Raw genomic sequence first — 17,517 nt, 5'->3', positions numbered from 1 at the left:
AATTTTGGTTTGAACATGTGAGAAATCAGTAGCTGAATTCTCTAAAAGCTGAATAAGAAGGTTTAGTTGAAGAATAGGAATCATTTGACTTCAAAAGAGCCAGGATTTCACTCATAATTTTTTAAAAACTGATGATTTGTATTTATTTAAGCACAAGATCTGATATAGGAAATTAAGGCTGGTCCAAACTCTGTAACCTAAAGGAAATGGCTAATTATCTGCAACTCAGAAAGGAAATGCATTGATGTGGCTGAAAGAAAATTGATTCTTGACACAAAAAAGGGGCAGCTAATTAGTATAAGAAAATCTTGCTGGTTTCCCTTTGAATTTCCTAAGATTCAATTTAAAGTAGAAAAGATCCTTTAGCTCCTTCTGTCAATTACTGAAACAAGCATTTGTGGGCTACAGAAGGGCTTGCAGATTATGAAGACTGCACCACAACATGTTAAAAATAGACTTGCCTTATGGTAGTATGCTGCGCTTCTATTTGGGGAACAATCTGGATCCTTAGCACTCCAGGCTGACAGTGCTGTTGAGGTAGCAAGGAAAGTGCATGTGTGGTGGAAGAGTGTTTTACATTGCTGACCAACTGACTCAGGATCAACACTAGCGAACACCCCAGGGAATTGTGTCCAGGCCACCTCATGCAGGTGGAAGGGTTGCTTCAGTCTGGGCCTTTTGTGGGGAGAGAATAGATGGATGCTAGAGCATCCGTCCCCACTACAAAAATATTCTATTTGATTTGTTAAATCTTCTTGGTACTTGATACAGTTCAGGAGTGTGTTATGCTGAGTCTTTGAGTAAGATGATTCCTAGGTCTGCTATTCATCTGTGGTTGACAGGCAGAAGAAGCCGTTCTTCCTTTATCTCAAGTTCATTAAAATTGGCCTGGTGCCTGAGTTTCACCTATCCTTCTGGGACCTCTAACACCACACTATATTTCAAGAGCACACATTCATTCTTGCAACTGCTCATGTAGATGCTTGACAACATAGGGAGAGAAATATTCTATATTTGTGAAACTATTTGGGTTAGCTCCTAAGAATAAATCCATTTTAAATGGTAATACTTGAGTCCTCTAGTCTCCCTTATTGTCCAAGAAGGGAAATTTACTAGGAAGTGGAGGCACTTATTACTGTGTCTTTTTGACTTTTTGCTGTGTTCCATTTTGGAGTTGGCATTACGTGCCTGTAAAGCATTGAAGCATATTATAAGATGTAGTGATCACATGACATTCACTGCTGTGGTGCACGTATAGTAAAATTAGTTCATTGCACTGTAGGGACTTGAAGAAATTTCAAGGCTTCCAGTGTCAAGCTACAGAATGTGTGTGGATTTTGGGACTATAAGGGGCTGCTATCATAGAAAGGAGCTGCAGGAGATGGGTGTGCAAGGATCAAAATTCAGGTTTTTTCCTCTCTGGTCTTACAAAATTCATCTTGGTGATCTTGTACAGTTGTGCTTTGCACATATACAGCACCTTTAATCTAATAATATCAAGGGACTTTACAAATATCAAGTGTTACAACACCATGGTGTGCGTAACTGGTGGTTGTAAGCCCATATTATTGATGGGTAAACTGAGGCACTGAGCAATTACATTTTTTCCTCCTGATTGCAAAATTGAAAATAGAATTCAGGAATCCTATCACCCTCCTGATTTCAGCTCCTAGCCTGCCTTCCCTTTTGTGTGTGTGTGTGAGTGTGTGTGTGTGTGTGTGTGTGTGTGTGTGTGAGAGAGAGAGGATATCGTTCATGCTCAGTTGCAGTTGATAAATTTCTCAAGGCAATTAATGAGGGAGATGGCAAACAAAACATGCAGGCAAAACACACAGCTTGATATGCTGGTTGACTTTGCTTTCCCTTGGATGGACTATTGTAGCCAGAAGGCTGTGCTTGCTCTTTTTAAGTAGCTTATTGCTACTGTGCATCACTCAGAAAACAGAACTGCTTTGCTAAGCCCAAATGGGACTAACATACTAAGAGGCCTAATGAAATCCCGAAAAATCCCCATTCCTATGTAAGCCCTTATTTATTACATCTTTGTAACCATTTGTTTTGCTTGATGCCTGTCTCAGATCTGGTTGGGCACTCCTGTCTGCCACTAGCCAGACTGCTGTAAAGGGAGCCTCTGGATCTCTGGGTGTTTTAAGCCTCTGGTGTCTGAACAGAGCTCAGTCACTGCCCCAGTCTTGGGGCCTAGACCCTTTGTCTAGTGCCCATTCCTGAGATCTGGAATCCACAGTCCAGCTGCCTAGTCCCTGGGCTCAGTGCTGACTGCTCAAATTCCTCTGGAAGCTTAAATGCACTGTTACTTAAAGGTTTGGGGGTTTTTTAATTAATAAGATGTCAAGTAATCACAGTTAACCAAATTTATTATGCGCGTTAGGGATCAGTCAGCACAAATACAGAAAGATACGGGTTAAATATTTACCCTTCCATTGATCTGGGGATACAACCAGCAGCATGGACTGGCACAGAAATATTCTTGCTGCTGAGTAGTATATATACCTTAGGTTGTTACCATCAATGCAAACTCCCAGTTTCAGTAGTTTGTGTCATTCTTACCCTAATATTTCCATTGCCGTGCATTTGCTATCCAAGGTTGTTGGAAATTTGTGCCTAGTTTCTAGCAACAATTATATCAGTTGCTTATTATTGTCAGAAACTTCGGCAAAATACTACTTTCACTGTGCACTCCAAAACCAAAAGCTTACACACACTTTTTACTGTATTTCAGGATAGAGGGTGCTGTGAAAAGTGGTTCGCTTTAGCATAAGTATGGATTCTATTAAAGATTTATAATATTAGCTAAATAATTTTGGTAACACCCTTATCCAGAACTCCACCCAAAAGTGTAAATCTTCTGGTAGTTCTCCAAAGGACAACGTGGAAGGCGTACACATAACACGTGCAGACTTTGCACACGGCATTGTTCTTTAATAGAAGTAGAATTACACAGATCTACACAAAAGTAATAAACCCTATAATAATTTCCCCTCCCTCTGGCTCACCCTTTCTTTGCGGGACCATCTGTATTCAGGTAGGCAGGGTTCTTCTCCCTTGGCTCATCCAGCTCCTGCAGCAGTTTCCCTCGTCTTAAGCTGGTGAAAATTGCCAAAAAGAGCCAAAAGATCAGCTTCTGTCTTTCAAAACCTTCTAGTCCCTCTGTCAGATGACACCTGCATCAGGAGGATGATCATGGACACTTACAGGTGACTTCGTTGTTGGATGTCCTGTCCTGTGATAAACTGTTCTTCCGGCTGGAAGCCAGTCTGTTGTTGAGAACTGTTTAACTTCAACGGGAGAGCACTTTAAATCAAGTCTTATTAGACTTATTTAGTCAAGTCCTATTGACTTATTGACTTATTTAGTCAAGTCTTATTAAGCTTTTGCCACTACTCCTGTTGGAATTTAGGTCCAAAATGGAGGTAATGGACAATAGAGAGAGCAAAGTACTGCATATTCAGAATGGAGTTTGCAGCTTGGTAAAGATACATACAGAGAATGTATAAATTGTGCAGATTTCTTCTGACTTATGAAATCTTATGACTAAACTGGGAGGAGAGATAGATACGCTGGAGGGTAGGGATAGGATACAGAAGGCCCTAGACAAATTAGAGGATTGGGCCAAAAGAAATCTGATGAGGTTCAACAAGGTTAAGTGCAGAGTCCTGCACTTAGGACGGAAGAATCCCATGCACTGCTACATACTAGGGACCGAATGGCTTGGCAGCAGTTCTGCAGAAAAGGACCTATGGGTTACAGTGGACAAGAAGCTGGATATGAGTCAACAGTGTGCCCTTATTGCCAAGAAGGCCAATGGCATCTTGGGCTGTATATGTAGGGGCATTGCCAGCAGATCGAGGGATGTGATCGTTCCCCTCTATTCGACACTGGTGAGGTCTCATCTGGAGTACTGTGTCCAGTTTTGGGCCCCACACTACAAGAAGGATGTGGAAAAATTGGAAAGAGTCCAGCGGAGGGCAACAAAAATGATTAGGGGACTGGAACACATGAGTTATGAGGAGAGGCTGAGGGAACTGGGACTGTTTAGTCTGCAGAAGAGAAGAATGAGGGGGGATTTGATAGCTGCTTTCAGCTACCTGAAAGGGGGTTCCAAAGAGGATGGCTCTAGACTGTTCTCAGTGGTAGAAGATGACAGAACAAGGAGTAATGGTCTCAAGTTGCAGTGGGGGAGGTTTAGGTTGGATATTAGGAAAAGCTTTTTCACTAGGAGTGTGGTGAAACATTGGAATGCGTTACCTAGGGAGGTGGTGGAATCTCCTTCCTTAGAAGTTTTTAAGGTCAGGTTTGACAAAGCCCTGGCTGGGATGATATAGTTGGGGATTGGTCCTGCTTTGAGCAGGGGGTTGGACTAGATGACCTCCTGAGGTCCCTTCCAACCCTGATATTCTATGATTCTATGACTTAATACCATGGTATGTGTGGCCTTTGACTAGGAATGGAATTGTAGGAGCTTTTTTAAAATGGGTAAAATGGCTGGCTCCCTGTAAGTTTTATTGCAGACCTTGCTATTACAATATTGTTTTAAATGTGCATCCTGTTAGTTTCCCCAGTCTCTACATGCATTGACCCATGCTTCGAGTTCTAAGAAATACTAACTCTGCAACAAAAGTGTCTCCCAAGAGCCTTTGTTTTGTTAGATGTCATAACTTGCATGGCCACACCATATGAGAAATGTAATCATGTTGAGACTATGGAAAATGGCCAGTTTGTTACCAGCTGAAAACATCTTACGGTCAGACAACTAAAAAGGGATTTCTGCCCCTTTTATCCTTTCCTCTTTCCCATCCCGTTACAGTTTTGTTAGCAGTAACATTCTGGAGTGGATCCAGGAAACTGGACAGGACTGCTGTGTTGCATGGAGGAGCAAGGGAATGAGAACCTGCCAGCCAGGTTGGCAGAACATCTCTAAAGGTAGCTCAGGGAAAATTATCTTTCCTGCAGGATATTTCTTGTCCTATCTGGAGTTCTGCACGAAGCTGTCAGTCACTGAGAATTTTTAAAAACAGAGTTCCTTTAATAGCGAAATGCCTGATAGTCAGAAACACAGTTGAACAGTGTTTCTAGTACTACCCAGTATTCTAAGTGCAGACTAAAGAGTGTTAGACAGTAGATAAGGATTTACCCCTGTTCTGATGGCAGTTGTGATGCTTTTGCTTATGCAGCCCAAAAGCACTTAAAAAAAAAGTGATTGTGTTATAAGCTCTTACCTAATTTCCTGCATACGGTCAATATTAGGGATCTTTCAGCTGCCACTTTCCAACCAACTACCTCCCATAGAATATCTTTGGATTACTTTTCCCCAGGTGTGTTAGTTTGCATTTTTCCTGATTGAGTCTCCTGGTCCATTATTCCGGATGCCTTTGAATTATTTCTTTCATCTCATTGATATTTGCAACGTCTCTCAATTAAATGTAATCTCCAAATTTAATGTACAATTTGGACTGTTTAAATCAGGGGTTCTCAAACTTCATTGCACTGCAACAAAAATTACTTCGCGACCCCCGGAGGGGGGACCAAAGCCTGAGCCTGCCCAAGCCCCACTGCCCCAGGTGGGGGGGCCAAAGCCTGAGCCCCAGACAGGGGGCCTGCAACCTGAGTCCTGCTGAAGCCCTCGGGCTTTGGCTTTGGCCCTGGGCAGTGTGGCTCAGGCTTCAGCCCCAAGCCCCAGCAAGTCTAAGCCAGTCCTGGCAACTGCATTTAAAGGGGGTCGTGACCCACTTTGGGGTCCTGACCCACAGTTTGAGAACCTCTGGTTTAAATAAAACCAGCCCCTGTGGCACTCCATCAGCTCACCCGCCCCCCCCCCCCCCCAATTCAGTATATTACTCTAGGTCATTGCTCTTTGCTTATGGTCCTTTTTTTTTTTTTTACCAGTTTTCAATCCATATGACAGTACTCCTATTTAAACCAATTCAAATAGATTTTCCAGTCCAGTTTAGTGATGTACTGCATCCAACGCTTTACTGAAAATCAGATCAATTACATCATTAACCATGTTTATTTAGCATTACATTTTTTTGTATTTGAGAATCCCAATCAACAGCTCTAGGAAGTTAGCCAGTACGTGATAGGTGAGCAATCAGTTATTACATGCCATACTTGCTACTGGGAATTTTACATTTAAAAGCCTAGCGGAATAATATATTTAGAGCTGTTGTTTAGTACTGTAACTCTGCTCCTGAGTCCTCTGTAGCCTATACAAAGGGACACGTTCCTCATGTAATATATTTGCATTGTTTTAGACTTCATGACAGAAAGATGTGTATAATAGGACTGAGCATCCTAATGGAATTGCAAAACCGACCTCCTGCGGTAGATGCTGTGGCTGCCCAGATTGTTCCTTCAATCCTGCTCCTGTTTCTGGGATTAAAACAAGTGTGTGCTACTCGAGAATTTACGGAACATGAAGACCAGGCTAAAGACGAAAAACACGATGCAGAAGATAATGGTAAAATCTCCCATTTCCACATTGTGGATTTTGTCTGGATTTAATTTTAAATGTGTATGAAATGACTGTTCATTTTAAGACTCTTCAGCCAGTCTGCTGAATTGGTCTGGTTTATTGGATGCTTGGAAAGATGCTTTTGTGAACTGGTCATTCCTCTTAAAATTAATGCTAAAGCCCTTTTGGGTGTATCTATGTCACTCTTCCTGCAAGGGCAGTTTTGTTTGAAAATAATAAAAGCTGCAAATCTAGGTGCCTGATCACAAATGTGCTCTGTAAACCAGCATGCAGGAGACTCCTGACTAATAGGCCAACAGAAATTTGGCAGTGCTGTGGAGGCAGCATTCTTGGTCCCTGGGAAAAAAAATGTCCCCAATAGCTACCTCTTCCACTAATTTAAAAAGCAATGATAATGGGCTTGGAAGAGATCCCTGGCAAGTCATCTTCTCCCAGATGAAGGGTGGCAAAAGGAAAGGTGGATTAAAAAATGACTTTTTGAAAAAACCTGATATTTTAATTTAAATGGGAGTTTTTGATTTAAATAATATAGGTTTATTTTTAAATGAAAATTTATTTACAATTAATTTTAAGTTGTAAGGAAAGTCAAACCACTGAACTAGTGAAGTCATTGGCTCGGCATCTGGAACCAGAGTTGGTTGACGTGCTAAACCAGCTTTTGATAGCAGTAGCTTCTTCTGCAGGAGCAGAAAATATTTTCTTCATTTTAGTTAATCAGCTAGTTCAGTTCAATGATTAGTTCATTCAAAGTTAAGAAACCAATTGTGAGCTGAAAAAAACATAAAAGCTTGTTTTCCTCTGATAATCTATGAATAAAAACTAGGTGTGAGAAGATGAGATCTACTAGTTCTAAAAACTTGAAGGGCGGAAACAATCAATTTAATTAACTAGCTACAGATAATGCTTCCTTTGTTTGATAAATCCATTTTAAATGGAAAACCGTGTTTTGATGAACTTCATTCTATTGTACCCAACATATTTGAGGTAGTTTTGTTTAATAAAACAACTTTAAAGTGCTCTTTTTGTGCACTTTTAATTGAATTCCAAGTTCCAATCTTAATAGAGATTGACAGAAATCTTGAGTAAAAAAGAAAATCCTCTAGTAAATGCATCATTTACCATTTTCTAACATCATAAAATATAAAAATTAAGAATGTGAATGAATGTAAATTAATCTATATAATTTGTGGCAAGGCACCTTCTCGGTCTCACCAAACTCAGCTGTTTCTAGCCCTGGTGAGATGGGCTTGGGGTAAAACAGTCCGTCTTGGCTGCACAGGGGCAGTCCGCTCCTTCTCTCAGCTAGTCTTTTAGGTTGTTTTTTCTCCCTTATGGGAGGGAATGCAGCCTTCCCTCCTGGTGAGGCTTGCTGTCTTGCTAGTCCTAGCCTACTGGCCGCTTGACTCCCCCGCCTTTCTCCCAACAAGGGAGGGTTTAAAAAAGGTCTCAGGCAGCCCTTAGTTTGAATCAGCTGATCCTAATTGATCTCAGGTAACTCCCTTCTCAGCTGAACCTGATTGACCTGTGGTTACCCCTCCTCAGTTGATAGGGAGGAGGGCCTTTTAACCTTATGGGACTGTTTTCTACACCTCCCCTCCCCCTGCCCCTTGCAGCTGTCTGTCCTGAGTTTATCACAAATTGCTTAAATAACTGTGTATAGATAGTGTATGCTCCTGGTTAGCAAAATGTACCAAATTTAATGGAAAGGCTATATTTTGTTGCAAATCAACATGCTACCAACCAATGAGAATCAGTCTTTCTTTAGGAAAATAAATAAATGCAAAACGAGATTAAAATCAATTATTGATATCCAAGTTTCCTGCTTACTGTTTAAATCGTGATCAGACTCAGTGATGTAAATTGCTTGGTTTAAATCAATCCACCCTGGCACAAAGAGCCTTCAGGACAGGTTTACAAAGCAGGAATTGCGATGATCAAGATTCCTGTGGCAGAGAGGCCTCCTCCTAATCTATCAGGCAAAAAGGAAAAAAAAATCCAGAGAATTTGCCGAACGGGAGAGTGTATATTACACAGCATTAATGACAGATTATTTTATTGTCTGAATATATCTGATTTGCAGTATGAGATAAAACCATTGTAGGCTCTAATGCTTAAGATGGGTACAAATGAAATGCTTTTAAGAGGTGCAAGTTTCAGACATAACTGTAATTAAATTGAGTTGCCTTTGCTTATTGAGCATAAGAATGTGGTACAGTAGCTGCACAATCAGTCCAGTAGCCATGTGCTACTCAGATCTCTGGACTGTGATTTGCCTAAAACCCCCAGTCCCACCCATTCCAGATTGCTCTCCATAAGCCCGTAGCAGATATGACCAATTCCACTTACTTCCTCCAGCTGACAAAAGAAAAACTTGAAACGCTGTTTTTAGCCCCCCGTTCTGTTCTTGAAAATATTTCTTAGATATTTTGGCATAGTAACTCGAGACCTTGCTTAAGTCAGAAATAGCGATGTTTGGAACTTCGATTTCAGGTTTTTGGTTCAGGGTATGATTGCTGTTTCGTAAATACAAAGCTGGGTAAAACAGCCAAGGGAAGTTGTTTTAAGTGTGTGCAGTTAAGAGAGCGCTCTAAAGGTTGGTATGCAATAAATTTGACAAAATTAAGTGTATATGTTTGTAAAGTCCAAGTAAGTCTTTATTTGCTGTATTTTATTAAAAAGCAAAATGACAGGCCATTTATATTAATTTAAAAGAGAAATGTTGCTGTTTTGCTCAGTCTTTTACTCACAAACTAATTGGGTACATGTGAGAACAAATTTCAGTTTCACACTTCCAAGGTGTTATTAGAAACAGAGCATAACTGTGCTCTGAAATGTATGAAATATTTTGGTGGCTTCCTTTTTCACATCTTCTAGGTTTTGTTTTTTTTAAAAATTGTCCCTTTTCTGGCCAAAAATGTACATATACATGTGTTGTCCCTTAATATCTATAATTACTGAAAGCATATGATGACTTTAAAAAGAAAAATGTTGATACATTTGCAGAAGAGATCCCAAGTGACGAAGAGGAGACAAACGAAGTGGGTCAGGCAATGCAAGAGAATCATGGAGGAGGTGGTGGTGGAGAAGATGAAGATGAGGATGACGACGACGATGATGACTGGGATGAAGATGCATTGGAAGAAACTGCTCTAGAAGGATTTAGCACTCCTCTTGACCTTGAAGATGGTGTAGATGAATATCAGTTTTTTACACAAGCACTGTTAAGTACGTACATGCCTGTATGCATAATTCTGTAATATGATCACTCAGAGTTACTTATGTTAATAATTGTTTAAAATCCTTATCTGCGGTGTTAGTAACCTCTTGCACTATTGAAACTGAAAAAATAACCTAAGATCCTAAGATCTTTTTTGTATGTTTGCTTCACCATTTATGCTGATTTACCTGAACTTGAATTTTTGAAAAAGTCCCCCCTTTCTTCTAATGAGTTTCACTTTCTGATTCTCCTGTTCTAACATAACCATGAAATCTTTGGCTAGCACACACTCGCGGATACATCTAAAGCTGAACAGGTGTTCTAACTGAAAAGGTCCTGAAATAATTTCTGTTCATACTATCTCTATTGCAATTTTTCAGACAAAACCTAAATTATAGGGCCTAAACTACTTCAGCGTCTTTTGAGTGCTCAGATAGAAGGATTTGTCATTTTCTAAACTGTCAAAACCCTAAAGGAAAAAGCATTTTTCTCCTGTCCAGAAGTTTTAACAACTATAGTTTTATTTTTAACTTTGAAATGAGTCTAATTTTCAGCATAACAGATGCATTTTGACCGTGAAATTGAACATGGCTGTGAATATTGGGCATGCTTTGAAACATCATTAAGTCCCTGTTTCCAGAAAGCTCTTAAGCACATGCTTAATTTTAAGCTCCTCAAACCCCAGACCTTTTGGAAATAGGCCAACTTCATCTGTGGTCTGAGAAGCTGACAGAGGTGCCAAGCCAGTGTTGAGGTGTGAGATCTGTGTTTTTAACCACACTCACAGATCTCTTTTTATCTCTATATCTTTTTCATCTTGTCCTTTTGAAATAGTCTTAAAACACAGGTTGATAATCACTTTGCATCCACTCCTTGTTTTGACAGCGGTTCAGATCCGGGATGCAGTCTGGTACCACTCACTGACAGCACCACTGAGCGATGATCAGAAGAAACAATTACAGGAAATTTACACATTAGCAGAACACCGGCGAAGTGCTGCAGGTCAGTCATTTCTCTTGGGCTGTTATGTGTTGTAGGGACTCTGGAACAGAATATGCCTCTGTAACAATTATATAGGGTGCAGTAGGCCAACGTGAATCCCTGTGCACTACTTGTCTTAGAGGAGGTTTGAGGAGGCTTATGCTGTCTCTGCACTGAGATGAATCTCACGTAGAGATTAACATTGCCTCTAATTTGTAGACTCCTATCTGGCAGATATAGTTGTTTAAATAGGGACTGAGCTAGATTTTCAGATGGATTTTTCACATAAAAAGTAGATTAAGGGTATGTCTATACTACCCGCCGGATCGGCGGGTAGCGATCGATCCAGCGGGGGTTGATTTATTGCATCTAGTCTAGACATGATAAATTGACCCCCGAGTGCTCTCCTGTCCACTCCTGTACTCCACCACCGTGAGAGATGCAGACGGAGTCGACGGGGGAGCGGCAGCAATCGACTCACTGCAGTGAAGACACCGTGGTGAGTAGATCGATTACTGCATTGATGGAAATAAGGTCATTAAACCAAGGAGCATGCAGAGCAATGTCATGTATAATTATTTCATAATAAATTAATCTTTCAACTTCTGTCCTAGAGAGGGGTGTGAAATGTTATTTAAAAAAAAAAAATCTAATCTGCAATTTATCCCTGCTGTGGCAGATCTGAGAATGAAGTCTTGGTCAATAGAGTTTGTTCCACAAGCTTCCTATTCCGCACAGGACTATGTAGATCAGACGCAATTGCTCTCTACTTTTTTATACCCCTTTTCTTTCTCTTCTGTGAATTCTAGAGACTAAAACGATAGAACAACAAAGTGGCTACACGTTTGACGACAAAGGACTGATCACAGCATTTAACTTTGGTGGAAATGCTCCTGGAGGCAACTGAAGGAGAAACTGCAAAGGACTCTGGGAATGGTTTCATCATTACATTTTATTATAAAACAGTCATGACTTTTGAGTGTGAGGGGGAGGGTAATCTGATGCTCCAGATGGTTTCCCTTGGAGACAGCAGTGTGTTTTCTCCCCCCAGACTACTCTTTCTAGCCAGCTACTGTAATGTTCAAATTCTTGTGGTGTTTTTATAATTTGATGGACTGAAAAGAAAACATCTGCCCTCAAGGAAACTGAATGACTGGGAGGGGCTAGGTTGAATCTAGTTGAGTTGCACTTCTCAGGTTTTTGCTGTGCAGAACTGATGGATTCATATGGATAACAGTGCCTTCTGTTGTATATGGATTATCTGAACAAATGAATTTGAGTGTATCATAATTTTTTTAAGTGTAAGGATTCTTCTAGATGCACTGTAAGCCTTGGTTCCATGTTTTCCTACTATCTGTCTTGTACTACATGACTTAGTTGTTTGTTAATTGCATATACATTGCTGGTTTCAGAAACATCATCTCAACTCCCTCCTTGGTGTAGACCTTTGTATGTTGGGCATTCTTTTGGAATTGTAAAGCATACTCTGGGGCTTTCAAGGGTTCTTACCAAAAAGCAGGTTTTTCCCTTGATGCAACAGTCACCTCAGCCCACGTCCTTGAGATCTCTCCATTAAGACCGCCCACTTGAGTTGTAATGGCACTCATGCCCTGGCAGGTTCAGATCAAAACAGACACTGGTACCAAATAGTTTCCATCTCCATAAGTGTGTGAGTGATCAATCTCTGGCCCTTGCGAGTAGATGAGCTACATGACAACTTGTCTCCTTTATTGCTGAATATTGGGTTTTATTTTGGGACCCTGTAAATTCTTTCCTTTTGTGATTCATTATCATTCCAGCTATCGTACTGAACAACTGGGATCCATACCATTTTAGAGCAATAATTTATCTTAGTGGAGGGGAAAGCAGATCCAAATCTTGCTTTTTTTTATGTCTGAATTTCTACTCTGCATCCCATCTGGCTCCTCTCCCAGTGCTGTAATTTAGCCATGTTTAATTTTTCCCACGTTTAAAACATCAGTCTCTTATACTCAAATATACACAAATACCTAATTGTATGTGTGTTCGTACAGTGAAACTTGTCTTAAGCAGACACCCAGCTAAATACTGATGTGCACGGAAACCCTCTTCTATAACTAAGAGGTTAAAGTTATAGTGGAAATGATGGGGATACATTAAAATGGTTACATATTTTAAAATGAAGATTGAAGGTAGAATCTTTAATCCATGTTTCATGTCTTTTTTGTGTCTGATCACTTGTTCAGGGCTTGAAAGTGTTTACTAGGCAACTGTTACCCCAAGACTGACATGAAAGGTGAAAAGCTCTTTGCCTGGGGTGGTACCCAATTGGAAAAGCTCAACTCTTCCTTCCCTCCCCATCACTTCTTCAGCTACAGGGAAGGGTGCTGTCCTTGGACCCTGCTCAGAGCTCTCATCTTTTATACTAACCTGTCTCTCCTACTGCCCAGCTGTGAAAATACACCTCTCCTGTTTTTCCCTCCTCCTGCCCCAGAATCTTCTGCCTGCTAGAACTGCAGGGTGGAGAGAGGTCCTCTGCTGCTTTAGCCCTCTTCAGCCTTCCTGCCTACTGCTGTGGGGGTCATGTGTCTGCTTCTTTACCCCTCCCTCAGCCTCCGTGTTAGGTCCTCTCCAGTGGCCTTCTCTGCCACTGCTTAAAGTTTTTTTCAAAGCAGCCCCAGAATGAAATTGACTTGGTTCTTGATAAAAAGAAAAGGAGGACTTGTGGCACCTTCGAGACTAACCAATTTATCTGAGCATAAGCTTTCGTGAGCTACAGCTCACTTCACCGGATGACGTGAGCTATAGCTCACGAAAGCTTATGCTCAAATAAATTGGTTAGTCTCGAAGGTGCCACAAGTACTCCTTTTCTTTTTGCGAATACAGACTAACACGGCTGCTACTCTGAAACTTGGTTCTTGATAGTTTTCACTGCTGCTATTCAAAACCCTGGGTGCAGCAGTGAAAAACTATCATGTCTCTTAGGTCTGCTTTCATTCCACTAAAACCTGAGAACGCTTTGAACACTTGAAAATTCAGGCCCCAGTGCCTTTGCTAATAAAGTGAGTGGTGATTTTGGATGTCCAATATCAGACCCTTCAAAGAGGGCAGAGGCTTGGTACTTTTTGAAAAAGTCATTGGTCACTTTCCAAGATTTAGGTCTGGAGATATCCATCTAGCATGTGAGGGAGACAACACTACATACTACATCACTTTACATTCAGTTCTCAGTTGGGGGTTTCTTTACAACCATAAAAAGCTAGAAACTTGTTCTCAATTCTAAACAAAAATTATTCAGAAGTCGGTGGCATTGATTTCTCCACACATACTTGGCAATGGAAGCTTCCTTTTCGCCATTGGGCATCTGGCAAATGGAATTTTTAAGCCCTGTGTTCATTTATGTATAAAATGTTGATGGTCAGTCAGTGGGATTTCCTTCAAAGCCTCTCCTCCCTCCAGAACTAAGAACAAAAGGGATTTTTTTTTTCTTCCACTAATAAACTGCATTGCGTAATCAAAAGGTAGTTTTCAGAAGTTAACATGTTCAAGCAGAAATCTACCACTGTATAGCGCTGTCTTTGTGTCCACCCCTCTGAGTCACGGTTGTTCCCTTAACGCTGCTGCTTGTATACTTTTCAAATGAACTGCCAAGAAGATTTCATCCAGATGTTCCTTACAATGGACTTGAATTGCTATTTGGAATCTCACAGTTGTGGTCAGAGGGGAGATTTTAGGATATGGTGCACAAAAGGGTAACTAGCTTTCTCCTTCCCAGGAGATTGAGTAAATGTTTCTACTGGCAAAAAACAAACATAAATTTATACCCTTTTTGACAAGGTATCAATTAAAGAAATAGTCCAAGATTTATTGGGCTCCAGACTCCCCTTTTACATGTGGTTCTCTTTTAATGTGATAAATGTGCATTCATACACAATCCTAATAGGTAAGGGATTGTAGGGATTTCTTCTTGAGACGTGTCCAGCATGTACTACATTTAGTACAAATGTGCATTGCTGTCTCATGTTGAAGCCAGGGTAATCATGGAACGTCAGATACCAGAAACATTGAACTGAGCAAGATGTAGTTGCCCTTAGAAATGCAGAGACTTATGAATGTATTGTCAAATAAAACAAAGGTTGATAAAAGTAACCTTTGCTGCCCTGTGCCAGCATTCACGCCGTGTGAAGGTGACTGTATGGATGCTATGGGTGCTTAAGTATGACATTAGATTTGTGTAGGTTATAATTATAGCAAGTGTTAACTGATGTGGTAAAAGATCTTTTTCAGATAAATTAACCGGTCCTGGGTGTGAAATTTCAAATGCTGTTTTGTCATTCTTAAACTTCTGGTGACTCTTATTATTCTTTTGGTTTCCTCTTTTTGCTTTGGCGGAGTCTTTTTTTGAAGGGGGAAGAGTACAGTCTGTTTTTGCAACAAAGCAAACTCTACAACCAAAATGACTAGCTCCAGGAAGAAAGCAGGATACCAAACTGAAGAAAACGTGCAGTGATTACAATTGACATGCTTTGGCAGAGTCTGGGTCAAAATATGTAAACCATGTTCTGTAGAGTGTCCTAGTAAGATTCTTTGCTTCAGTGGGAAGAGGGTGTTTTGGGGATGGGGGTTGTGAGAGAGGAGGTATGGAAATAAGTGATTTACTACTTCAGAATCTGCCATTTGTCCAGGTGGAGAAATTTAGTCTCTACTGAGTGTTAGATTACATCACACGTTAGTAGACAAGAGCAGCCATCGGAACTGTAGGATTTTGGAGCCCATCAGGCAACACTATATCATGCCAGCCTGATTTCTTCATGGCTGCCTTCAGAGCTGGACAGCCGGCTAGCTGCTGCTGCTCTCTGGCCACCCAGCTCTGTAGGCAGTGCAGACAATAGCTTGATGACCCCCTTTTGTGTTAGAACCCCCGGTTTGATAAACTCTGATTTAAGGACTTTTCACGTTTATATTTTGCCATTTTAAAATACATATTGTGATAGAGCAGGCCAAGGAGCAGTGGGAGAGTGGCCAAGGGGAGATATATAAGCCCTAGGCTAATTAAGGCGTGATTTCCTGTAGACTAGGGAAGGTTACTACAGGTTAATTGGATCACCTGTAGCCAATTAAGGTCCTGTCAGGAACCATATAAAAAACAACAACCCCGCTTTAGGCAGACAGGGTGGAGAGAGGACTGGAGTTTGGAAGTGTGTTGCTGAGAATTGAAAGACCAGAGAAAGGGAGAACCTGTCCCAGCAGGTCAGGGAGACTCCCTCCCTGAGCATCAAGGACCGAGGGTAACCCTACCCAAGAGGGAAGAGGGTAAGAAACCCGCAGGGGATGAGAGGGGCTGGGGCTCAGAGTGAGGAGCAAACCCAGACCCCTTCCCCGCTTCCCTCCTTTACCACTAACAGGGCCCTCGGCTCCCCAAGAGCAGGGGCAAGGGAGTTGCATCCTAGCCCCCCCACCAAGAGAAGTGCGGGACCCACCGTTCCAACATCGGTCATTTTGTCAAATATTCATACTTCGTTACAACACTAAGAAATTGAAAATTTAAATATTTGAAACCATGAAATTCAAGATTTTAAAAATGCTATGACCATGACATTTATAAAAATGGACCATGAATTTGGTAGGGTGCTATCCATGACACAGGTAGGTCAGAATACGCAGAGTCCTGATTGTGGAAGAGGCCAGTCTCGCCAAATGTGGTGCTAACATAGATGAATGGTCGGTGCATAGAACTTGATCTTCATCAGAAAGAAGGAAAAAGTTACATCTTCTAGTTAAAGTTCTGTGCCATCTCTTGTTAATGTCAGCCAGTACTGTGGGCAACTCCCCATGTCTCTGCTTCTTCAATTGTTCTCAGTCCAGGAGGCTTTGTTGCTCTTCAGGTGGGCAGAGAATCATATTTCCCCAATTCCAGCAAAGCACATAATGCAGGTACCTTAACAGCTGCTGGATTGAGCAGAAAAGCACTTTATACAGGTGTAGACAACACTCTCTCCTTGAAACGTTACATGTGATCGAAGCAAGTGGGATGTAGTCATTTACAAAAACGGCAAAGGTCCGGAGACCCTATTCTAGGAAAAGATCAGAAAGCCTTAGATATAGAGAGAATATATAGACTGGTTCAGTTAGAATCATAGACTTTAAAGTCAGAAGGGACCATTATGATAGTCTAGTCTGACCTCCTGCACAACACAGGCCACGGAATCTCACCCACCAACTCCTGTAACAAACCCCTAACCTATGTCTGAGCTATTGAAGTCCTCAAATCGTGGTTTAAAGACTTCAAGGTGCAGAGAATCTTCGAGCAAGTGACCCGTGCCCCACTCTGCAGAGGAAGGCGAAAAAACCCCAGGGCCTCTGCCAATCTGCCCTGGGGGAAAATTCCTTCCCAACCCCAAATATGGCAATCAGCTAAACCTTGAGCATGTGGGCAAGTTGCCTGCTTAATATAATGGATGTATCCTCTAATGCCATTACTGGTGAAAACAAAATAGTTTATAAAGGAAGGTAAATCTAAATAAATCTTTTGCTTTGGACTGGCAGAGACATCCCTGGTCCATGCATCTAACTGGGATGCTGTCTGCAGACATACTCATTTGCCTTTTAAGACAGGATCACCTGAGTCAATGTGCAGTCTCGCTCTGGAGACTGAATTTGACAGCCTGACAAGTGAGAGAGCAAGTCAAAATTTGGCTGTCTGTGTTGGGGTGTACTCTCCAAGCTGACTCTGAGAGGGCTGAATTGGGCCCAATCAACCAATTAGGCTGCAAAGGGGGAGACTTAAGCTGGAGGAATATAATTAGAAGGGGGCTGTCCTGTGAGGGAACAGATGGTGCTTCTACAA

General features: G+C 41.3%; 1 protein-coding gene across 1 annotated transcript in view; it reads left to right on the top strand.

Moving 5' to 3' along the window:
• The window catches only part of IPO8 (importin 8), a 66,792-nt gene extending 53,410 nt beyond the window's left edge, over positions 1-13,382 (top strand). The window contains exons 22-25 of the mRNA XM_074939287.1: positions 6,273-6,478; positions 9,497-9,718; positions 10,596-10,712; positions 11,501-13,382. Of these exons, the coding sequence (XP_074795388.1) occupies positions 6,273-6,478; positions 9,497-9,718; positions 10,596-10,712; positions 11,501-11,598 (643 nt within the window). The 3' untranslated portion in view covers positions 11,599-13,382. The remainder of the gene's footprint in view (positions 1-6,272; positions 6,479-9,496; positions 9,719-10,595; positions 10,713-11,500) is intronic.
• The last annotated feature ends 4,135 nt before the right edge of the window (positions 13,383-17,517 follow it).

The sequence above is a fragment of the Natator depressus genome, chromosome 1 (assembly GCF_965152275.1).
Source record: "Natator depressus isolate rNatDep1 chromosome 1, rNatDep2.hap1, whole genome shotgun sequence".
NCBI classification, from domain to species: domain Eukaryota; kingdom Metazoa; phylum Chordata; order Testudines; family Cheloniidae; genus Natator; species Natator depressus.
Note: the sequence above shows the minus strand (reverse complement) of the source record. Positions and strands in the feature narration are given on the sequence as shown.